Source organism: Bombyx mori, chromosome 16 (genome assembly GCF_030269925.1).
Source record: "Bombyx mori chromosome 16, ASM3026992v2".
NCBI classification, from domain to species: Eukaryota; Metazoa; Arthropoda; class Insecta; order Lepidoptera; family Bombycidae; genus Bombyx; species Bombyx mori.
Window position 1 is genome coordinate 2,952,040 of NC_085122.1, and position 25,624 is coordinate 2,977,663.

General features: G+C 42.8%; 1 protein-coding gene across 2 annotated transcripts; it reads right to left on the reverse strand.

The window, feature by feature from the left end:
* Or-46 (olfactory receptor 46) lies at positions 1-24,216 on the reverse strand. Of its 2 annotated transcripts, XM_038016180.2 has the most exons (10): positions 23,026-24,216; positions 22,101-22,269; positions 19,429-19,645; positions 18,294-18,404; positions 17,054-17,108; positions 16,022-16,165; positions 15,767-15,946; positions 13,813-13,920; positions 13,579-13,734; positions 1-3,050 (listed from the first exon to the last, which is right to left on the reverse strand). In XM_038016180.2, the coding sequence occupies exons 1-10, from the start codon at positions 23,038-23,040 to the stop codon at positions 2,997-2,999; spliced, it is 1,209 nt and encodes a 402-aa protein (XP_037872108.2). In that variant the 5' UTR covers positions 23,041-24,216; the 3' UTR covers positions 1-2,996. The 2 variants fall into 2 exon arrangements, with proteins under 2 accessions (XP_037872108.2, NP_001155299.1); NM_001161827.1 differs by lacking the exons at positions 1-3,050; positions 23,026-24,216 and adding an exon at positions 12,260-12,535 and having other exon boundaries at positions 22,101-22,251.
* Positions 24,217-25,624: the final 1,408 nt, after the last annotated feature.

A 25,624-nucleotide genomic window follows, 5' to 3' on the forward strand; every position in this document is an offset into this window, starting at 1 on the left:
AAGCCACTAGATTCTTATTGCTTCAGAGCGAAAAACCTTCGCATGAAACGGGTCCTGTCAGGAATTCCTAATTTCTGTACAAGGTCCTTAACGTAGCTGGATCAACGAACGATTAACGTGTTGGTCAAAACTTTTCGCTATCAAACTGTGCACCAACAACTATCAGAACAACGATGGCTTAAATAGCACGCTCCGTGACGATGATCTCGTGAGCCATGTCTAGGTATTTTATATATTTTCTGCCTTCACGAGATTCTCGCCATTAGGAATTGTAATATACAACAATACCGCTCCACGTGCAGACCAGATGGGTCGCTATCATATCATCAGGCTTATCATTACGATCGGTAATACTGAACACCTTCGGCTTCTGCCAATTTTTTTTAACCAAAAACAGTGGATTGAGTTCCTAATTGGTTTTATCTTAACGAGATATTTTGTAAAGCTCTGTATACCTTTCGCTGATGTAGATATTTGGCTTTTAATATAGTACGCCTCCGTCCGCGGAACATACAATCCCATCACAGATGAAAATGGATGATTCATTCTGGATGCCGAGCTTTTATGGCCAGAGCGTCTAAGCCTGTTTGTGTCCACCTTAGTGTGCTAAAGGAATATGTGAGCATGGGCATGATCCAGCCATTAAGTGTTCAAATCTTGTTTCTGCTCGCGGCCGAAGAACCGTTCTCTTAACGATTGCTGCATATCTGCGTCCACACAAAAGAGTATCATATTATGATATATGTAGGTATCCGATTCACAAACAGATCTGAAGACAACACTGATTATAATATGTAAGCAATCAGATCTTAGAACTTCATCTCTGTGTGCATTTTCAGATTTTAAAGCACTTTTACCAACCCAAATCCCATCACAATGGCTTTACAGAAGTTTCCAATTATTTTAAGTAATGTTAACCAGTGTGGTTTCTTAGAAGCAAATAATTTGGGGTCTTTCATGAACAAGTGATACACCCTTAGCGTAATATGGAGTTAATTTAAAATAGCTCTAAAACTTTGATTAGTCCAGCCCATTAGTTTCGGACCCGCTCTCGCTGGACGTTTTCAGTTCGGCATCGAAATATCTATTGGATCTACCTCTTTATACAGTTCACATTCGTGTAGTCTGCATTTATTTACTTACGGAATGACCGGTGGGTCTGAACCAAATATTTCTCCAAAATGTTGACATGTCCACTTCATTGACAAATTGACATTCGTCGTTAATTGACGTCCATTATTCACTTCGGATTGAGGAGACACCCAATTCCTGTATATAAATTTTTGATCACTTTTGAAAATTCTATTCAAGTGGTTCCGCTCATGTCTCATGTACTTTCAACGACAAATAAGGCCCGCCCAAGTACATTCTAGATGTTTCCAGAAGTCTATACGTACAACGGCTACGTACCTAATCGTTTGGGCTAATCCGAGTCTTGGCAAACACTTTATTGACTAAACGCATAACCCGTGAACAAATATTGCCTGTCTGGTAGCACAGAGTTTTGTTGTAAGTATCCTGGCACTATCGATACGCTTCTTAATTCTGCACTGCCGCTGTGGCTTAATGGGGATCGATAGGGTGTCCGCGATAAATTTGGAAACTTAACCTCAGACACACGACAAACCTCAGCGTAGTAGATGAGTGTGTGTTCTAGTAGATACACTCTGTGCTTGAGTCTAGGTGTGGTTCTAAAATAGATTCCAAAGCCCTTAGATGTGAAACGTTACCAATGACGTACGTATACGTGTATAAACGCGGTAACCGTGATCCAGAGCAGGAGAAAACTAACTTATATTCTTGAATAGAATCTTCCAAAGCACTACTTATATGCTCATAGTCTTGAATACTTGCTGAAATCGGCACTTGAACTTCCTCATCGTAGTTTAACATCGATGGTGTCAATGACCACATCGCTTTGTTGTGGTTCGATGGGAACAGGGGTGCTTCGTAGCGCAGTCGATCAAGTAACTGCTAGATAGCTCTTACGTGATCCGACAGTCGATGTGCCGAGACGTTCCCGGGCAATGTCTGCAACTTCGAACGCATCCTCAATTGTTAGACGGAGATGTTTGTTTTTTCCTCCGTATTAACACAAGAGTGTGCTTATATTATTATTCATTCTTATTTATATGTTTATTGCATTATAAGTGATTGCAACGCATGCGCCAGCGCACTATAGCAGCGGTACCGGAGGCCGTAGACGGAGCATTCTGTTTATTTGGTCCAAACGTGGCGATGATGACCGGCCGTGTTCTTTCGCTCGATGATCTGATACTACCCGCCGTACTAAGAGTCCCGTCAGACGATAAGCACATAATGGTATTTGTGTGCAGGTTCGTCTACATTGTCAACTCGGGTTTTTATCTATTGATTGTTTTATTTTGCTAATTTTTGACAGGTGACCGAATGGTAAACAGTCGACGTCACCCTAAACACGTCATTACGAATCCTCCCGTTCCATTAATGATAATGATGATCCATTTCGCCTCGTTGTTCCAAAAAGGTGGCGATGGTGAACGATCGTGCTCTTCCACTCGACGATGATCTTGGAAGGTCTGTTGTTTGTAGACAATTTCCATTTATTATGATATTTTTTTTATAATATTATTATTATTATATATTATATATTATATTTTATATATTATATTATATAATATTATAAAGAGGAAAGATTTGTTTGTTTGTTTGTTCCGAATAGGCTCCGAAACTACTGGACCGATTTGAAAAAATCTTTTTTCATTAGAAGCCGACATTGTCCCTGATGAACATAGGCTACTTTTTTTTTATTTTATTTTTTTGGTTTCATGTGTTTTTTAATGTTTCCGAAGCGAAGCGAGGGCGGGTCGCTAGTTTTTTTTATAAAATTCGTAGTTAAGTTGTTCAGAAAGTGTAAAAAAAAGGTTTAGGTGTTGATCACACAATTGCATAAAATTATTTAAATTAATGTGAGAAGAAAAATCTTGAAAAGCTTGAGATGGTTATTATGCATTGTCTTATTCGCTGACTTGTTGGAGAACCGTGAAAAAGCTGTAGGATGCTTTCATTATCTGAAATGTTAAATAAATGTTACATTAAAATTTTGTTTTCAATGTAAAATAACGTAGCAATTGCTATTGTGAAGGTGAGCTAAAAGAGACAGCGGTTGCACCACAATAGCATCTGATTATCTCTGCAATTGATTTTAGCTGCAATCAAAAGAATCATAAAACGCTTATTATTAAAATATGTACTAATCTCTAATTTAACTGGTGGTAGGACCTCTTGGGAGTCCGCACGGGTAGGTACCACCACCCCGCCTATTTCCGCCGTGAAGCAGTAATGCGTTTCGGTTCGAAGGGTGCGGTAGCTGTTGTAACTATACCTGAGATCTTAGAACTTATATCTCGAGGTGGGTGGCGCATTTACGTTGTAGATGTCTATGGGCTCCAGTAACCACTTAACACCAGGTGGGCTGTGAGCTCGTCCATCCATCTAAGCAATAAAAAAAAACAAAATTAATCTAAAGTAATTGATTTATATAAACCGAAGCTAAACAACAAAAACAATATAATTTCATGCATCGTGAATTTTTCCGAAAACGAATATTTTCGGACTTAGCTCTATTCATAGTGACGTCTCATTATTATCCATTGTAAATAATAATAAGAACTGGGAATAAATCACACACGGTCATCCGGTCCCAAATACATACTTATATACACATTTAAATGTATAATATTATGTCGGTGCAACATTACTATTTAGTTAACTAAACTGTTTCCTTAATATTGACGTTGTTGTTTAACTATTGTAAGTCAAATGCGTGTAAACAATTGTTTAAGGCGGTGTTCATAACAATTTTTTTTTTTTTTTTTTTTTATGTTTGAAGGATTACTTGTGGCCCGGAGGCCTTTCCAGTTTCACCAGGACAGGTGGGCGAGCAAAGGCTCAGCCAGGAGGGGTGGGATTTGCTAACAGCTACCCGAGCGCCTCCGAAGGAGACCTAACAACTCAAGAGTAGCTACTTCGCGAATGAATCTACTACCGGATCGGAATCGCGACCCGCTGAGAAGATCCGGCGAGAAACTCAGCGAGCTGATTCATGGGTTAGGTTGCACGGCGAACTCGACGAGTACGGTTACCGAGGTCCCTAAGCCTGCTCCTAGAGCTGAAGGCGTCTAGTGCAAAGGTTATTGGATCTGATGGATCCGTAAGGACGTGTCTAGGGCGTCGACGGTGACTGGCTCCTGCATGATCAGGATTCGGGGAGTAGTCAGCGGCGGCTACGATAAGGCGATTATCATGACGCATAGCCTTATCGAAGTACCGTTCCGACGCTGACTTCATGTATTTCTGTATAGATTCGAGGCCCAGGTCGTCGTGTAGGTCAACGTTCCTCACGAACCACGGAGCTCCGACGGCTAACCTGCAAAAGCGGGATTGTAGAGATTGAAGGGTGTCTATGTGTGTGCGGGCCGCGTGAGCAAACACCACACTCGCGTAAGTCATGACGGGCCTTATGCAAGTTTTGTAAAGTGTCACCTTGTTCCGAAGGGACATTTTACTCCGCTTACAGATCATGGGGTAGAGTCTACCGAGAATAAACGCGGCACGGTCACGGACTGATTTTATATGCGGGCGGAATGTCATCGATGCATCCAGGGTAACGCCCAGGTACTTGACCTTCCTGGCCCAGGGTATGGATTGACTAAAGAGAGTAATTGGGGGTGTGAGATTCCTCCTCCTAATACAGGAGGAAATCCGTGTGGAGCTTCCCCTCTGAAATAGCACCGCAGTACTTTTCGCTGGGTTGATGTCTATGCGCCATTTTCGGAACCACTGTCCTAGGGCTAGGGCTGCGCTCTGAAGCTTCTTCGCGATTAGGGACTTGTTTCTACTGGAATAGTAAACAGTCGTGTCGTCGGCGAATAAAGCTAAATGGGTCGGCGGCGACCGGGGAATATCGTTAACGAATAAGCTAAATAGGAGGGGTGAGAGGACAGAGCCTTGCGGGACTCCAGCTGTGAGAGGTCGTGGGGAGGAGCGGGTTCCCTCGACTCGATATCGAAAAGAGCGGTTCGACAAGAAGTCCCGTATGATGAGCACGAGACTATCCGGCACGCCCATGTTGAATAGTTTGAAAATCAAACCGTTGTGCCAGACTTTGTCGAACGCTTTTGCGACGTCGAAGAAGAGAGCTCCCGTGTATAACGGTTTTGGTCGATTAAGCCCCACAAGAATGTGCTCCGTGAGGCGGTGCACCTGTTGAACGCATGAGTGATTTGTACGGAATCCGAATTGTTCATCGATGAGAATGCCCTTGGATGAGACGAAGTCTCTGAGGCGTTTGTAGAGCAGACGCTCATGCAGTTTGCCTAGAGACATGAGGAGGCTGATCGGGCGGTAGCTCGTCGGATGATTTTTTGGTTTACCGGGTTTATGTATGTCGATAACGTCCGCTTCTTTCCACACCGCGGGAAAGATACAGTTCGCCATAGCGGCATTGAAAATAGATGCCAACATCACGATGAGTTCGACGGGTAGAAGTTTAATAACGCGGTTGGATATACCGTCGGATCCGGGAGCCTTGCGAGGACGTAGGTCTTTGATCAAGTCTTTAACTTCCATCGGGGTGACGGGAGGTAACGCATCCGAGGGTGGCAAGGAGGCTCTGCGTTCTACCTCACTGTCTACTAATTCTACATGAACAGGGTCCACGGATTGAGTGCTGGGCGTACACTGGGTTTGCAATGTATCGGCCAGCAGCTCTGCTTTTTCGTCATCATCGAACGCCGTGAGTCGGCCTGAGGGGCCTACGAGGGGGGGCATAGTTACTACCGTATCCGATTTGAGAGTACGAGCTAAGCGGTAGTAAGACCTTTGGGAGGGCGCGAGTCCTTCTAAGAAATCAGACCATCTGGTATCTCGGACTTCGGCAATGCGAGACTTTACGTCGCGTTGTAGGGCACGCATTCGAATACGATTTTCCGCGGTAGGATACCTGTCGTAGGCGCGTATTGAGGCGTTTTTAGCTCTTAGGAGCTCCCTAATATCGTCGGACAATTTGAAGCGGTGAAGGAAGTCCTCCGCTACAACTTGTTTCGATGACCTATCTAATGTCGAGGTGATGTGTGACGTTAAGATGTCTATGGCTTCAGCGGTCCTGAGGAGACGGGGTAGAGTCCGGGCTAAACGGGAGCGATGGTGGATCAGATTCAGCCAGGCTGACGCCCAGCGTGTGCCAATCCACCACAGTCCTCGTGACGGGAACGGAATCGGGAGCGCGACCGAGCTTCATAACGACGGGACGGTGGTCTGAATCTAACTCTGAAACTACTTCGATCGAGTGTAAGCGCAGAGTTACGTTTTTTAATAACGCTATGTCGAGTATATCCGGGCGATGCGCGATATTTAGCGGGTAGTGAGTCGGGGTTAGCGGGGGTACCACGAACACAGGCCGCGCGAACAATGGCCGGGCTAACAAAAGCCGGGCGAACAAAGGCCGGGCGATCGAGTGGTCGATGAGCACGTCCGCGCGTGACGGGTGCCTCTATCGGAATGTTCATAACAATTATTGACTAATCTACCCTTACTTTCTACTATAAATACGAGTGACTATAGTCGGACAATAAGGGTGTAGCATGTTAAAAATTATTAACATAATAATATTATTATTTATTTATATTTATTTAAAATCTTATTAGTTACATAATATTTTTTAAAAAAGATATTAAAAATACAATTTTAAAAAAACACTATATATAAATAGATTGCCGCTGATGGCGGTGTCTACGACACAAGCCACCAGTGGTTAGGACTCCAGAGTGAGAAACCTCCTCACAATGCGTGCAGTATCGAGGATAACTGCTTTCTGTATTAGGCCCTGAACCCAGCTGGATAACGAAAGTTTCTTGAGATGTTGATCGAAACTTTTCGCCATCAAGCCGTGTACCGACACAACTATTGGAACAATGATGGTTGAATCAACATGCCACATGGCGGTAGTCTCGTGGGCCAGGTCTAAATATTTTATTAATTTGCCTTTTTTGCCTTCACGAGGTTCTCGTCATGAGGAATGGTGACATCAACCAACACTGCTCGACGCGCAGATCGATCTATTATCACAATATCAGGTTTATTGGCTACAATATACCTATCCGTGATAATAGATCGGTCCCAGTAGAGCGTAACATGACCATTATCAACAACTGGTTGAGGTTATTGGTAATAAGGTACAGCAGAATCAAGAAAACCATATTTCAGAGCAAGTTGTTGATGGATAATCCTAGCCACTTGGTTATGTCTATGTAAGTACTCGCCGTTAGCAAACCGAGAACAGCCAGAAACAATATGTCTAATAGACTCTCCCGGACGGTGGCATGCCCGACAAATTATTATTATTATTATTATTACATTTACATTATTACATTATACAAATAGATTTAAATTTTAATAAATAATTGTATTTTGAACGGACAAACGATCCGATTTTTTATATAGTGACTGCAAATACAAAATAAATGTACATCTAGACACACTTGGTATCGGTCCGCTGTCAGTCAGCTGGTCGATGTAAGGCGAGACGCTTGTGTTTTTTGAATGACTTTGGCTTACGGTTGTAATTATAATATACTTATAAGTTTGTAATAGCATATACTGTCGCTTCATGTTATTGTTTCTCATATCTCCGCTCTCTTTTCTCCTTCTTTGTGTTTGTGCTTTCTTTTGACAATAAACTGATAGTGTTTTAAACTGTACGGGTGGTTTACTTTTACAACACTTCAAGGGCAAGGGTAAAACTTCTCTCCCCCCACTTCTCACAAACTTATCCCATAAGAGCACGGTCGAAGCAAGACCATCTGCCTCCAATTTAATGGCAGAAGCAAACCCGCCAAGGCCCAGGACTTCAAATTTACTAGCCGATTCAAAGGGGAACCAGACCGTGATGGGACCTCCAGCGGTCACATTGTTAAAAAAGAAAAATCAAACAGAAAAACAAGAAAAAACAGATGATAAAAACGAAGAAGTCGCCCTAAAGGCCTCGACGTCATCTGCCAAGACCCCCGCATCAAGAACGGAAGGACAAATAGAAATGAAGGTGGCCGACGAAATAGCCCGTAGCCAACTGTCTCCATCCCCGTCTTGAATCAAGCTTCAACTTGCCCCCACAGCCTCTACTCACCCGCGCCCATAGCGCGGACAGTGCAGTGGCCATCAGGCTCCCGAGCCAATCGGCTTCGCTGCTTGGCTGCTCGCGATCTGGGAAAACGTATCCGGGGCGGTCTCAGAAATGATCCGTGAGATCGCCTCGGGTGCCAGCCCCTTCGGGCCCTTCTCACGGAGTTCTACCGGTTGATCGCGCAGCTCAATGGCTAGCTAAGAGCTGCGTGGGATATACTGGAACCCCGACGGGATAGGGTCCTGAAGGCCGGAACTGATCCAACCAAGCTTAAGCCTCAGCAGAACTTTAGGATGCCCAACTACTTCGTGTACCGAAGGGACGAATTCTCTCCTGCTGGGTTCCTGTGCAGGGGTACTGCGGCACTCATCAGGAGGGATTTAGTGCACGATGAGCTGGAGCAGCTGCCTTTCACCTTGATCAGAACGGTCGGAGTCTACGCACCGGGGACCGCGATGCGGATCTATGTCGCATACCAGCCTCCGGGTTCTGACTTCGCCGAGGCTGATATTAGATGAGTCTCGAACTATGACCTCTTGCCGGTGCTGGTGCTGGGGGACCTCAATGCAAAGCATGTTGCGTGGGGTTCCCGCGTCATCTCTGCGCCTGGTAGGAGGTTGTACGAGGATGCCAAAAGGGGGGATTACTGTGTAGTCAGCTCTAATGAACCCACGCACGTCCCAACGTCGGTCCGGTACCAACCGGACCACCCCACACCTGCCGATCTTGGTCACGGTGGGTCTGGGGATAACTCAGGTCGTGATGCCCTCTCAGACCTAGGGCCGACTTGCTTGTCGACCCTAGGTCGATGCTTTCAACGAGATTACTGGCCGACCGATCCCCGATTCAGGACCCGTCTATCCCTAATGAGGTCGACACAGCGGCATCCCGCCTCGTCAACATCATCAGGGAAGCCTTAGACCAAGCGACAACTCTGGTACCCAGCGGGGCGCCCAGAGTAGGACTCCCGGTGCATCTTTAGATGATGATTCGTCGGAAGAGGGCATTAAGGAAGCTCTGGGCGACAACTAGATGTCCCAGAATAAAGCGCGACCCCAACCGGCTGGAGGAGGAGCTGGCGACCAAGGTACAAACCTTCCGGGGAGACTCCTAGGAGGGTGGGGGGCTGCTGAACCAGTCGTAGGACCGTATAATGGCCCCCTCCATCGCTTCTGTTACCGTAGTTGTTTTACACCGCAGGTTGGCGCCAAAGTCCTTGCTAACGCGTTCCATCAACAGGCGGTAGAGGGCGTACTCCGTTTCCTCAAATCGGACTCGCCGAGGGCTGAACTGGGGGATGAGGAAGTAGTCACTTCCAGCGAAGTGCGCCATCTCACCAAGTCGATGAAAAGGCGCAAAGCCCCTGGCGAGGACGGTATCACACCTCCTGCTCTTACTAACCTTTCGCCCTCAATCGTATCAGCAATGTCACAATTGTTTAACGATCGGACCATTCTCCAGGTAGGTCACTTCCCTGGAACCTGGAAGTTGGGCAAGATCATTATCCTGTCTAAGCCCGGCAAGGATAGGAAAAAGCTCTACAGCTACCATCCTCGCTTTCTCACGTGGGCAAGTTGTTTGAGCGGCTGCTCCTGAGGAGAATATCGCCGCGACAAAAAAGGATCTTCCCTTCAGGTACGACCCAAGCAATCTCACATGGACGAGCGGCACACCCACGTCCCGCAGCTTGTGAACCAGCCCCTCGGACCACACACGGTCGAAGGCCTTCTCGGTATCGAGAAGAACCGCGACCGTGTACTGGCCGTAACAGAAACAATAGAATCAGTCATATACATACATAGATAATAAACACCCAGACAAAGAGCAAACGCTAATGCTTCCCCGACGTGGGAATCCAATCTACGACCCTCGGCGCAACATTCAGGAGCGCTGACTACTTCACCACCAATTAATTATATTTATATAATTTTTTTAAGCCGGGAGGATAAAATTCAAGAATAGTGGTAGTCAACTGAGCATTTTTTTACAAATTAATTTTTAATTACCTGCTTATTTACCGGATTATTTAATTTTTAACTGATTTTCTTTTAATATTAATAATTAATTGATATGAGTCAACTGTAAGAGAGGCTAGCGTTCTTAGTACATACTTACACTACACAATCGGCCACATTTCGTTCGTCAGAAAATACGTGACGTCTGGCGGCCCTTCCCCCTTTTTTTTTTTTTTTGGTAGTGGGCCGTACCTCCTACGAGGCCCCCGCGCAAAAGGGGCGCGCGGGGTATGTGAGACTCAACGATCTGCATGGTGTTGTGAGCAGACCGCGGGCCCAAGGATTTTAGGGCCCACCCTTGGACTATTGCTCCATCACCCATTGAACGAACTGCCTCCGCTTTCCATGGTCTGCTGGTTTAAGCTTCTGAGTAAGCTGAATTTTGTACTCATGAAGGTAGAGAGAGGTCTTTTGTCAAAATTCGCTGCTTAGTGCTTCGCGAAATTTGAAATTGTTGAGAACGATCCCGAATTGATATTTTCGGGTTTGAGGCGACTTTTTTTCCTATCTATTCTAGTGACCTCGAGGAGTTATACTAGATTCAAAGAATTAGTAGGTGAGCTCGCGGGGTTCAAGCCCGACGACGACACTAACACTAACCCTAGCAAAAGCAGTGCTTCGCAGAGTCTACCACCGGATCGGAAACGCGACCCACTGATAAGATCCGGCGAAAAACTCAGTGGGCTGTGTCTATGGGTTAATTTACTCGCCGAGCCCTTTGTCGCAAGCGACGGGTTTGACGGGAACGATGACCGGTGCTTAAGGCACCTAAAAGCACCGATAGTGGATATGATGGTTAACATTATTAATACTTTGAATACATATTGTAATTGTTTATGCAAATTATGTTGTTGGCGTTATGTTGGATAATGACAATGTTTTTTTTAGAGTACTCAGAAGTAATTTCGGTAAAATAAATTAGATTGGAGTCATGTAAATTCAGTAAAATATTTATTTTGAATATTAGGCTGCATGTCATGAATTGTTTCGCAATCATTCCATTGCTTTTTACTTATGTAGGAAATTGTAGTAGTTGCACCAGCACCGCAGATGGATTGGCTAACTTTGTAAAAAATATTGTAGGCAGCGGCTTGGCTCTGCCACTGGCATTGCTGACGTCCATGAGCGATGACCGATACGGCCCACCAGATGTTGAATGGTTATGAGCGACGATAACCACTCACCATCAGGTGGGCCGTATGACCGTCTGCCAACTTGGGCAAAAAAAATTGCTCTTTATAGTATTCACGCAATATTAACGTTTCATGGAATGGTATTGTATTTTCGTTGTAATCTACTAATATCTATTAATAAAAAATGCACAATTTTTTTTTACCTTGATTAGAATAGATGAATTCCATCTAATTTGTAACATAATATGTAATAACTTATACTATGCTGCTACAAGCAAAAAAATAAATTCTAGTAAAATATAATGCTTTTTAGATACATTCAAAACACATACATATTAAACATGTTTCTGAAACAAACTGTTTTTGTCGTAAGTGGATGCGTTTTTTTTTTGGTCAAGATTAAATCGCTCGACTTCCGTCCTCCCCTGGGGATGGAGGGCGGGGCATGTCGGAGTCGAGCCGACTAAAACCTCCTGTCGCTCAACAACCCACGTTCGAACCTCTCATGAGACAGAACTCATGAAAAGGCAAAGGGGGAAAAGTGAAGCGTTTAGTGCGGAGCATATCTCTCCCTGATGGGATGATGGATGATCCCCCCCTCGGGACGCCGGACCGGCGGTCATCGGCGCCACGACCACCAGCCCTCTCGGTCGGCAGGCTATCCGGAGCCCGCCTAGATGACGCCGGATAGAATGGGTTATCCTACGGAATACCGCGCTGGGTCAGAACCAGCGTGGGTTGAGGATAGGGGGCCTTCCATCACCCGGATGCTCTTACGTAAAACGCGTGCAGAGCAGCTTGCATGTCGTCTTCTTAGGTCCCCTTCGCCGGTCCCCTTCGCCGACCCCCGGACCGACATATGAGGGGTACCCGAAACACTTAGAGGGCCAGGGCTTGGGCGAAATCCGCCTCCCTGGCCCCCACTCGACGGCCGCGGGCTTGTGCTTCTCTCACGCGCCTCGCCGCCTCCTGCGAGATGGCGCACTTGCAGAAGTCAGGCATCGCCTTCCACGACTCGTCGCCGCCGAGCATCGATGCCACAAAACACTCGACAAGTCGTTTCCTATTTTTACGACGAGGTCACGGCGCCACCCTTTCCATGCAGGGCAGACGAGGAGCGTGTGCTGCACCGTGTCCAAGTCGCAACCACAATGGTGGCACTCTGCCATCGGCTCGGCTCCGGTCCGGTGCAGGAAGTCACCGAAGCCACCATGCCCAGTGAGCACCTGCGTGAGCCGGAAAGTCAGGCATCCTCTGTCACGATTCACCCAGTCCATAAGGTCGCCTCGACGGTCCTACGACCAGCCGAAGGATCGGCCAGCCGCCTGGACCATGATTCCAGCACGGACCGCCGAGATTGGGCTCTCCGCGCTCCAACCACACTGGGGCTAGGACGCGCCACGCCCCGGGCACGAAGGTCAGCCTGCCACTGATAGTCAGCGGCGAGCGCCTCCGCCTCCAGGACCCAAGGCGGCGTCCCAGCCAGTACACACGCCGCCTCGAAAGAGACGGTGTGTCACTTCGTCAGGCCCCCCATGTTGGGCAGAAGCCGGCTTAACGCGCCGGCCCCCACAAACGAGGGACCAGGATCTGAAAGTGAGCACGGAAGGTTCAACGACTGTCCAGAATGAGGCCGAGGTACTTCAACTGCACCCCGACACCAATACGGACGCCTCCAAACACAATATAGGCATCGATAGGTGGCACTCTCCGGGGCCTGTGGAACCACATGGCCTCGGATTTATTGAGTGCCACGATGAGGCCCAATCACCCGATTTTGCCGACAGAGAACTTAGAACTTACATCTCAAGGTGAGTGGCGCATTTACGTTGTAAATGTCTATGGGCTCCAGTAACCACTTAACACCAGGAAGGCTGTGAGAAAAAAAAAACTTCAGCAATGCCAGGGGCAGAAACAAGCCGCTGCCTACCGTTAAGTACTCTCCACAAGCCTCGTTTGAAGACAAGTTATAGCGCTACCGTGGAGTCGAGCTCATTCCAAAGCAGCTCATTGGTAAGTGGCAAAAAATATCTGTGGAAACGCACTGTGGATGAACGCAGTGGCGCCAGAGCTAGTATGGATGATCTCTACTCCGGTGGCGGGCGGTGCGATGGTACAAACGAGATGATGAGATAATCTCAAACAATTCCTCAGAGCAGCAGAGCCTTCCTTAGAATTATCGTATATGTTTTTTTTTGGTTTATTGGGATAAGAATTTTCGGACATACTTTCATTTTGTTCTGTGTGTTATCAAAGATCAAAAACTAACCGCCATATATTCGGTTATGTCCAAGGTCACGAATCCCCCCGCCGTGAGTATGGCGGGGCTCTGTGCTCGCATCATGATTATTAACAGTGTCCGTTTCAAGGGCTGAGTGAGGGTGTACCATGGACATTCATATACCGCGTCCGCAATATCTTCACTCTGCTCATGACAAAAAATTAAGTTATTGTCTGTTTGAAATTAATTTAACTAAACAATGATAATTAACCAAGGACGTACGGCGTTACTAAGAGACTGTCCTTGAAAGCAGAATAAAAAAACTTCAAATGACGCTCCGAGTAAATACCCAGCCATTGATAATTTTTGTATAGTATCAGTTGATTTGTTCTGAAACAAATAGCGAAATATATTGAAAATATAAGTGGACGGAACGAAATTAAGTAAATGCATTAAGGTGAACCACTCCTTAATAGTCGATGGTTTAGTAAAAATGATTTTAACCTGCATTGACTTGAATTAAACCTGAGAATCACTTATGTAGATGATCTACAACGTACTGAGTGGATTACTTTAAAACCAAATTCAAGTTGAAATCAGAAGGAATAGTTTGAACAAGGCTATTATTTATTTATTTATTTATTTATTTATTACACTTCATGTAAAATTTACATTGGCGGACTTAATGCTTAAGGCATTCTCTACCAGTCAACCAAAGGTAGTGCAGAGTAAATAGTGGTAGGTGCAATGAAATTTATATTAAGTTACGAATACATACAAAAAAAAGTATATATATATATATATATATATATATATTTTTTTTTTTTATTGCTTAGATGGACGGACGGGCTCACAGCCCACCTGGTGTTAAGTGGTTACTGGAGCCCATAGACATCTACAACGTAAATGCGCCACCCACCTCGAGATATAAGTTCTAAGGTCTCAGTATAGTTACAACGGCTACCCCACCCTTCGAACCGAAACGCATTACTGCTTCACGGCGGAAATAGGCGGGGTGGTGGTACCTACCCGCGCGGACTCACAAGAGGTCCTACCACCAGTGATTACGCAAATTATAATTTTGCGGGTTTGGTTTTTATTACACGATGTTATTCCTTCACCATGGAAGTCAATCGTGAACATTTGTTGAGTACGTATTTCATTAGAAAAATTGGTACCCGCCTGCGGGATTCGAACACCGGTGCATCGCTTCAACACGAATGCACCGGACGTGTTATCCTTTAGGCGACGACGATATACATACATACAAAATCACATATACATATACATACATACATATATACACACATACATACATATAATAGATTATACAGTATTAAGCTATTACGCTTTTTGGATTCTAGATGTTTGTTTGCTTTGAGCCCTTACAGATTTTTTTTATTTATACTCTATTCCAATTACAAAGTCCCATGAGACCGATGTTATTATTATGTTATTGTGTGTGTGAATTAATTGTATAACGATTTAGATTGATTGTGTATTTTTTAAATTATGTTTAAGTACGACCATGAACAAAAAATAAATATTATTTCAAATTAAGCGAAACGTGCAGAGTCACGTTCTAAGAAGCGTCAAAAGGGACTTCGTAATTGGAATCTATATATTAATACGTGAAGCAAAAACTTTGTATCCCTTTTTACGAAAATTGCGCGGCCGCAGGAGTATGAAATTTTCCACACTTATAGAGAATATAGAGAAGAAGTGCACAATGCTAATATTTTTTTTAATTAATGCATAAAAGATACATTAAATCAATAAAGAAATCGTTACACACACTACATACCATGTATTTGACGCACACACGCATGCATACTATTTATTGTCAAACTTTTGTTCTTGACGTCTGTTGTCAAATTGAGAATAGATTAAATATTGTTTGTCTTTGTTAATATTTTTTATAGTGTAGTTTTGGAGAATTTTTTGATTTTAGAAGTATAAAATACAATCATAATAGTGTATAAACTTACAATTCCAATTAATTATAGTCGAATTTCGACTACTGTGGGACCTCTAGTAGAGTATAGTTATGTGAGCACATGAATAAAATAAGTTGCGTTGACGACCACGAACGAGTTATAAAATAGCGGCTTGTCTTGGTCAGAGCGTTGCTTTTAATCCTTCGCGAAAAAATCGCACCATTTAATTAGTAAGGAAATAAAAAAAATAGGATAAGGCTCGATCGCAACATACCCTGCCACCAGTACAGTATTCTTACCACAGCCATTTGATATGCCGTAGTGCAGATGATCACAATGGATACCGTGAGTTGCACCAAAAGTACTTTGGATAAACAATGCTTAACGTCCTCCGCTGCGTCCAGAGCATACTTATGTTGCGAAATAGCACAGTGAAGCCTTTCTGTAATGAGTTTTTCTTCTTCTGGTGTGATGAGATTCTACAAGAAAATTGATAATCATGAAAATGTCGACCTATTAATATTTAACCTATTAAAGAAATCATTGATGATTACCTTTTTATTCACCGGTATATTGATGCAGATATTTCGTAGCGACAAAGCCACTAGCTTTAGTCTACAACGGCAGCCTGCGACCACCGATGCGAAGAAGATATTAATATTGAACTCAAAATACCCCGTGAATACCATCATCATGCACTGAGCAAAGAAAGTCTAATAAGTTAAATATGTATTTGTACCTTGCTTTGTTTCGATTTTAACTTTTGGATAATTTGAGTATATAGGGTTCCTGACAGCTACGTCGAGAGTCGTGGGCTCCTTGTATGATTTATGCCTGAAGCCCTCCTTTGGGCATGCATTCCTGTTATGAATTGGTCTGCTGGCTCTCTTTCAACGTTTAATACCAATGTAAGAAGACTTACTTATGTTAAGCATGTATATTAGTCTCTGGTTCCCTTGGTACCGGAAATCATAGCTAGAGGTCAGATGAGCCTGTGTTTTTTGTCCCCCATTATTTAATTTTCATACTATAAAATTTACATTTGTATTGGCACTTTTGAAAAATCTTGAGGTCCAAAGCCACAGCCGAAATTTGCCGTATTCAAATACAACGAAGCTTGTCGTTTGTTTAATAAATAATATATAATAAATATTATCTAATAGTTCATAATTAGTAATTAACGCAAATTTAGTGGACGGTACGTTATCGAATTTAATGTAGATCCTTCTGTTGGATCGGTACTTCGAATGTTATCGTCTGATGTTTGACATGTTTTTCTTGTGAGCTTTTGTGTAGATCCGACGTTCGAAACTATAGGGTAGTACCTATATGTAGCCTGCACGGGTTACGTTTAGTTTACGCGATCCTGCATATTTCTGCTGCGAAGCAATCTTGCCTCCTGGTTTGTAGGGCGCCACAGCTATTATACAATACAATTGAGATTTCGATCTCATGTCACAAGGTGCGTGGAGGTTTTCAAGTTTTGCGGTCTGTGAGCTCCGGAAACCAATAAACACCAGGTAAAACTAACCACTAAATACCCCTTATCTAAGGAACCAGAATGCTTACAAACAAGTACTGCTTACCTGATGTATAAGTGCAAACTCATAGCCCGGTGATTTCAGTTCATTAAACGGGTATCTTAAATAGAAGGAAAAATACGTCATGATGTTGCTTTATGATATAATGATTGATATTTTATATTACACGGTAATTATTATTAGTGATTTCGGTATTAGCAAACGTCAGCTTTACCGGAACTATTTTTTTTCCTCACCTATTCTGGCTGGTATACATACATACGGCCTAGCCTACAGGTACAGGTAGCCTAAGATGGTAGTTGTATACTAGCAGTTACGTGGACGGATAGGTGAATTCACGGGTTAAACTCAGAGAATTTACTAATACTAGCCCAAACCAAAATATAAAACCCAAGTGCGCTTGGTGCGGGCACTGGTCTTTTCCATATCTACGGAGCAGAGACATGGTGCATGAAAAGTCGCGATGGCAAAAATATCGATTCCTTTGAAATTTGGGTGTGGTGGAGGATGCTCCGAATACCATGGACTGCCATGAGAACTAACGACTCTACTTTAATAGACCTAACCACCCAAAAAGGCTCTCTACGATCTGCCAAGAACGTGATTTGAGCTTCTTCTTGAAATTAGAGAAGCTCATAATTTTGGGTCGCATAGAAAGAAGGCAAGCGCGCCGTGGGCAGAACACCAGCTATATGCTCAGATCTGGTTAAGAAAGCGATTGGTCGTATACTATGCGGTCCATGCGAACCATGACCGAACACTATGGAGGAAAGTCACACGTGATCGCGATCTTCAGCGGTGAGGGAACGATGAAGAAGAAGAAGCCCAAGCAAGAGCAGTCTTTCGCAGAATCTACAGCCGGTTTGGAAACGCGACCCACTGAGAAGATCCAGCGAGAAACTTTATGGATTGTCGACGAATAATCTAAATAAGAAATTATGTCTTCTACGCATCGATATATTACCACTAGATCCCGCGTAGAGGCGTCAAAAGCAGTGGCGTAGCTAGGTAACAAAGGGCCCCGGGGCAAATAAAAAAATGGGGCCCCACTGCTATGTAAACTAATTAAATTTTATCAAATAAAGTATGAAATATACAACACAATACTTTAAAAATGCTAAGCTACTTAAGTTAGGGGAGGGGGCTATGGATGTGGTATAACAGTAATGGACCGTACCTATCGCTTCCTCCAAGGAAATCTGAACCACTCCGCCAGAGCTCAGGACATTACTCATACTTACACAAACTGTTTTATAGTTACTTACAAAAAATAAATATTACTCACTTAGCTCGAATAAAAAATGTGCTGCTATGCTCACCCAAGAACCAGAAAAAAGTCGTAAAAATAACAGACGAAGTGTAATACTGAAAAAACCGGGTCGTCTCTTTATCGATACTGGAAAAAAATGCTTTCAATCAACTGAGCAGTAAAATGAAACTCGTTTAATAATGGAATATACTTAATTGTTGAAACAGCTTTAGCGCCATAGTTTTTGGATGTTGATGTATTCATTTTATGCGACTTTTTTTCCTATCTAAGCTGATAGCCTTGAGAGGAGAGTAGGTGAGCTCACGGGGCTCAAACCGGGAGTTTTGCTAACACTGGCCCTAGCAAGGGCAGTGCTTCGCAGAATCTACCACCGGATCGGAAACGCGACCCACTGAGAAGATCCGGCGATTTACTCAGTGGGCTGTATCTATGGGTTAGTTTACTCGTCGAACCCTTCGTCGCAAGCGACGGGTTCGGCGAGGACGGTGACCAGACATTTCGCTAGGAAAGCAACAGACTCGACAAACTTAGTGACTCAAATGTTGAAGTTCTGTACGATAACTAGCTGATACTTTTTTATATAGTACCCAAAGAATAAATACGGTAAAAATGGGCTCATGAATACGTAGCATAGCATCATAGTCACGACCTCTAATAGCCATAAATGGACTTTCTCCGTGGTAGCCTATGCTACATCCATCATCCATTAGATAATGGATAAATTGGAAATATAAGGGTTTTTACAGAGACTTGAATCTCCGCGGCCCTTCCAGGCAGTCCATCAGTCAATGAGGAGTATTGGTAAGTCGCTGGATGATCGAAACTAGTCGTAGCCCCACTGCTAACAAGGACCATGATAAGGATGGCGCCTACTTAAGTTTGGCACCGTCATGCCAAAAAGCGTTACTCTGGAACATTTGAAGCAGGAGACTATAATAAAAATTTAAAAACCTATTCTTCAAAGTTTCGACACAAATATTTCCGATTTCTAGTCGAATTTTGTGAACCAGCCAATGAGCGGTATGAATTTCTAATAACACCCTTTTTACACTCACAGAACTTCGATAATGATCAGAAAATAGTATAGTAATAATAATAAGGTCGTAAAAATAGTTGCCTGTTCATTGTAATTAGAGTATAATATGCGTACCTCGCGATAATCTTTTGGCCTTCCAATCTGTTTTCAGAACACAATATGTCTTCAGTTCCATTGATGATCTCCATTATTTTATCGTATTTGAATATTAACGTTAAAATCTTAGAAATCACTGCTAATTCCATAAAGAGAAGCAAAGATGTTTCCGCCATGAGATCAAGGTCACCCCAGATGTCAATAAGGTCCGCGATTTGTACGTAAGTTGCAGCAACTGCTTAGAAAATAATATGTTAACTGGTATTACCCACGGATATGATCAGCTTACAAAGATTGCATCCATACAACTTAGATAGAGATCGCGACACTGCGTGAGTATATCCAAGAGGTAGCTGACTGTGTACTCGAGTTTTGTATATGGCTATGCAAACGCGGTGCTTATGTAAACAAACGATTTTATTTGGGTTTCAAAATCTACAGACCTTCCCATTCAAATTTCCTATGATTTTGTTTTGGACTACGGCGTCTTCCAGCTCCAATAGATCACCAGTGACCAGTAACAGTGACTAGCGTTGAGGGGTGTGGTCCCGTGGCCATGGTTTTTGTCGAACCTTTTTTGTCCCAGTTTGGATCCATCCGGTATCGCCTGATCCGTACTTGGATGCCACTCGCTCGCACCGACACCGGGTCTAGGTGGACTTGTCGAGAGTGTCAGCGGATTTGTATGGGATGAGAAGGCCGCAGTGGGCAGTATGACTTGGCTACAAAGGGCAGCTGCCTGACATTACTAATATCCATGAGCGATGGTGATTAATAACCGTACGATGGGTCATATGCTCGTCTACCTACAATGGCAACAAAAAATTTTGACTACCCAAAATATTGCTACGCCGGTAAGAGTAACGCCATCTATCGCCGAATAGCCGAAACAAATATCAAAGGAACTAGTAACGTCGAAAACGCTCGAGAAGTACAACGCCATCTATTGTCAGATTGCGGAAACACACATCGAAGCTACTCGACTTGCCCAGAATGTTCTCGTTGAATATAGTGATGTCGTATCGACTATAAAAGCGTAGCAGAGATGGCATGAAGTCAGTTAGTAATCGGAACTACTCGAAGCGAAACATTGGACGGTTCAGCTCAAGCGAAGCGGAAGAAGTTAATTAAGAATTTTAAAGTATTTTGTGAGTGTTCAAGTGCTAATACTCGTACAGTTTTCATTTGTACGTCGGTAGAATTTTTATTTATCCCGAACCCCAGCGCGTAAAAATAATAATATGTATAATCTCCGGTTGACTCTACAAGTTTATCATTAGTTTTTTGAGCGAACGGAGCCTCGAACCCGAAATTAATGGTAGCTACTTCATCAACATTGTTGTTATACATGGTGCAGTGGTCGCGTAATGCAGCAATTTTCCAGAAATGGCGAAGATCGTAGTGAAAGATGTAAAGTAAAAGGTGTACTAAAGACTACTGGCAACTACAAGTACAGCCACTCTAACAATAGTGAACGACTTAGAAGGGGCTTGTTATTCCTGAGCTGGTCACAGTTGTACACGAACACACTCGTTTGGGTTATCGGTGTCGGGAATTGGAAGGAGAAAGCCCTGAACAGAGCAGTCTGGAGAGACATACTGGACCAGGCTAAGGCCCACCCTGGGCTGTAAGGCCTAAGATGATGATGATGATGATACTCGTTTGGAGTCGTCGTGGCCTAAAGGATAAGACGTTTGGTGCATTCGTATGTAGCGATTCTTCGGTGTACCAATTTTTCCAATGAAATACGTACTTAACAAATGCTTACGATTGGCTTCCACGGTGAAGGAATAACAACGTGCAATAAAAATCAAACCAGCAACATTATAATTTGTCTAATTACTGGTGGTAGCACCTCTTGTGAGTCCGTACCACCACCCTGCCTATTTCTGCTGTGAAGCAGTATTGCGTTTCGGTTTGAAGGGTGGGGCAGCTGTTGTATCTATACTGAAACCTTAGAACTTATATCTCAAGGTGGGTGGCGCATTTACGTTGTAAATGTCTATATACTCCGGTAACCACTTCCTCCAGGTAGGCAGTGAGCTCGTCCAACCATCATAGCAATAAAATAAAAAAACTTCAGAGGTGTCAAGGGACACCCGGATGGAACGAAGTTCCTTTCGATTAATTAGTGAAGGAATTGTAATTTTTTTTTAAATTTATAATAATAAATTACGGCATTACGAAGAAGAAAAAAACAATACTATGAACTAAATTACTATTGTTGAAACGCTATCTCGAGAAACTGTACTCATTACGCGGACCAATCGGATACGAGCAATGTCACGCGATAAGCGCCTACACGTTGATTGGTCAGAATGACGGATCTAAAAAGTGTCGTGACAACTTTTCGTAAGATTTTTTCCGTCTAGCCCCCTTTCACAACGCGCGATAAGGAACTTCGTTCCAAAAAACCCAGTAATTTTACTGGTGGTAGAACGTCTTGTGAGCCCGCAAAGGTACAGTAATGCGTTTTGGTTTGAAGGGCGGGGCAGCCGTTGTTCTGTTAAAAGTGAGACCTTAAAACTCATGTCTTAAGGTGGGTGGCGGCATTTACGTTGTAGATGCCTATGGGCTCCGCTAACCACTCACGACCCTCCTGGTGTTGAGCATCAGGTGGGTCGTGAGCTCGTCCATCCATCTAAGCAATCATCATTTTAGAATGTCATTGTATGTAATATGTTACGCACCAAATAAATACAGGAAAACCAGCCACCCATACACTCTGACGATGATCCTTTGAGTCTTCGTGTATTGATCTCGCATTATTAATCCGGCCCATGATAAAGTGTTCAAAGTTATTGTTAACCCAAGCATTTTGTTTCTGATAAAGAACGCCATGGCCACATCGAAATGTGTCTGAAAGTAGAAATAAAACAAAAATAGATTCGTGATTTAGAGCGTACATCAGGTGACAAAGGAGTATTTTGGCTAATCATGGCCATCTTAGGTAGATCTCTCGGTCCACCTTTATTACATGAGAATAGCAAATGGGTCGGGTTTCTGATCTCTGACTTTATTAGGATTTAGGAAAGAAACCGTTCTTCCGCGTATGCCAAAGTAAATATATTTTAAATTTATATGAAATATATAAAGTATTCGTCCATTTTTACTGTATCCGAATAAAAGCAATCGCAATATGTACGTACTGATATGTACATATATTATATGATTTTATTATACAACGATATGTCCTCGTATCATTAAGATTAATTTAGAAGTAATATTACCAAAACTAACTTGCAGGTGTGTCTACAGACTGGACTTGAAATGCAAACTGAGAGCTGGTTTAAGCCCAGAATTCCTCCTATGCAACTGGCAATTACGCATTAAGGGTTACAGGGGCGGAACCATTGTATGGGAAACTAGCCTATGGTAGGTAATGAAAATTCAGATACGGATTGAGAGAAATAAAACCAACTTTATCTTTTGTTAAATTATTTTTTAATGAATGTCACATTTCTTTGTCATTCAAATGTTTTATATATGACAGATGATAATGTGTTAACATTAATGTATCTGTATCAATTGGTTAGATAAATTTTGACCTTGTTATTGGACACATGCCAGCTTTTTCAAATTGAAAAGTAAGCTTAGAATCACTACCATACTTACTTGGTAAGCTTTCATGTGATGGTTTCATTCGCTGGTTAATGAGAGGCGCCATTTCCTCTCTCAGGTTGTATTGCAGTCCCAAAGAAGTACCATTCACCCGAGAATTGGCAGCACCGTTCCTTGGTTTTTTTTTTTATTTTATTGCTAGATGGGTGGACGAGCTCACAGCCCACCTGGTGTTAAGTGGTTACTGGAGCCCATAGACATCTACGACGTAAATGCACCACCCACCTTGAGATATAAGTTCTAAGGTCTCAAGTATAGTTACAACGGCTGCCCCACCCTTCAAACCGAAACGCATTATTGCTTCACGGCAGAAATAGGCAGGGCGGTGGTGCCTACCCGCGCGGACTCACAAGAGGTCCTACCACCAGTAATTACACAAATTATAATTTTGCGGGTTTCATTTTTATTTCATTATTATTGTTAGGGTATTGTTTCAACGCCAAGTTGTATTTACTGGTAAGAGGCCGCATTATTGGCCAGAACTATTCGGCGGGCTAATTCAGCAGCGACACAATCTTCCATTCCAGTTTAGCTGGGTGATGGGATGCTAGGACAACCATTACAACGATTATACTTTCATTTCAAGTGACCAGGACTCATAGATTTCAGTACAACATAAAAACGATGTTAGAATATTTAAAACTACAACAAAATAGCCACACCGTGACCTGGGGTCAGCCATTGCATTTTCCGCCTACGGTTATCGTAAAGAATCAACTTTTCATCACATGTCACAATTCAATCCTATATTCCTTCATTTCTGTATCGATTCAACAAGGCAACACAAGTTTCAACACGCGTTTCTTTCTGCAGATCAGTCAAAGCATGATGCACGCATTTTTCATTAAAAAAAAAATTATTGATTTGACGCAAATAAGTCAATGTTGTAGGTAAGGTAACGTTAAACCATGCCGCTAATTCCTGGCTCGGATCGGCTTCCATCATCTCTTTCAATTCATTGTTATTCACATGTGTCGGCCATCTTCCATGTGGTTCGTTCTTCAAATCAAAATTTTCATCACGAAAGCGTTTGAACCAAAATCGCACGGTGCGTTCATTAGCAGTCCCATCTCCAAACGAAAGATTGATATTGCGAGCTGCTTCTGCAGCGTTAGTTCCGCGTCGGAACTCGTATTCAAAAATCACTCGAATTTTTGAAGTATCCAGCTTTCTTGTATAAGCTGAAGTTGTACATTTTAAAAAAAAGGTGCTCACAGATACCATTTGAAAAAAGTTTCACTCAAAAACTCAAACCATGAAGGTTCCTATGTCAATTCGAAGTACCTATTACAATAGAACGGCAATTTCATACTTTAACCCCTATTATTATAGTGAAAGTTAATATTCTTTTTTTAATTTTTGCATTTTTTTTCAATTAAAATATCTACCCATCGTATCGTAACAATCCATCACTGTCAGCAAAGTGGTAATCTATCTATGCCTTTCGGGTGTTGAATTTTTGGAAAAAATAGGAGTCTCTCATCGTTGTCGGGTAGGAGCAGCGGTGACGAGTGTTTTTTTTTTATATTGCTTAGACGAGTGGACGAGCTCACAGACCACCTGGTGTTAAGTGGTTACTGGAGCCCATATACATCTACAGCGTAAATGCCACCACCCACCTTGAGATATGAATTCTAAGGTATCAGGTAAACAACGGCTGCCCCACCCTTCAAACCGAAACGCATTACTGCTTCACGGCAGAAATAGGCGGGGTGGTGGTACCTACCCGTGCGGACGCCAAGAGGTCCTACCACCAATTTGTGCGGCATTGCTACCGCGACGGATCTCCTCTTCCACAATTACTCGTAATTTGATCATGTCCATATCGATGACAAAGATACAAATCTAGTGAAAACAAAACACCAACCAATAAACAATCGACTGAATTTGAAAATATAATTACATATTTTTAAAATAATATTCATTGTAACTTAAAATTTACTGCGAGCAATACATACATAGTTAATTAATATTCAAATGACCACTATTGTAAAACGACAACTTCATACGTAAATACCTTTTTTTCATATTTTATAGTCATTAACAATAGAGGGCATCATGATGGTCAATATGTTCGTTAAGTGGAGTTTCACTACATGAATCCGAAGATCGCTTGGCTTAAAGCATTACTCACATAACATACAAAATAGGTTGGGGAAAAAGTCTTTTCGCATTATAGTATGCATGAACTTGTAATAAAATCTCTTTGGCTATACTATCTGTATCTGGCTGGTTTTGGTATCATTAAAAGTTTAAATTTTAAAGAAGACAATTCCAAATTCACATTAAGAAAATGTGTGATTTTTATTTATTTTTCGTACTGTCAAGATGAGTGAATCTAATGAAGAAATTCTTTTATGTTTAAAATTTTAAACATAAAATATAAAAATGCAACAAAATCCGCGAAAAAAAATTTCGATGTTTATGGACCTAGTTGCACTTGAGAGTAGCACAAATTTGGTTTAAGCGTTTTCAATCGAAAAATTTTGATGTCAAAGATGCACGTCGCTCTGGTTGCCCTATTACGGATAAAATTGATGCCATTTTTGAAAAAGTGGAGCAAGATCGGCATATCAGTAGTTACGACGTAGCT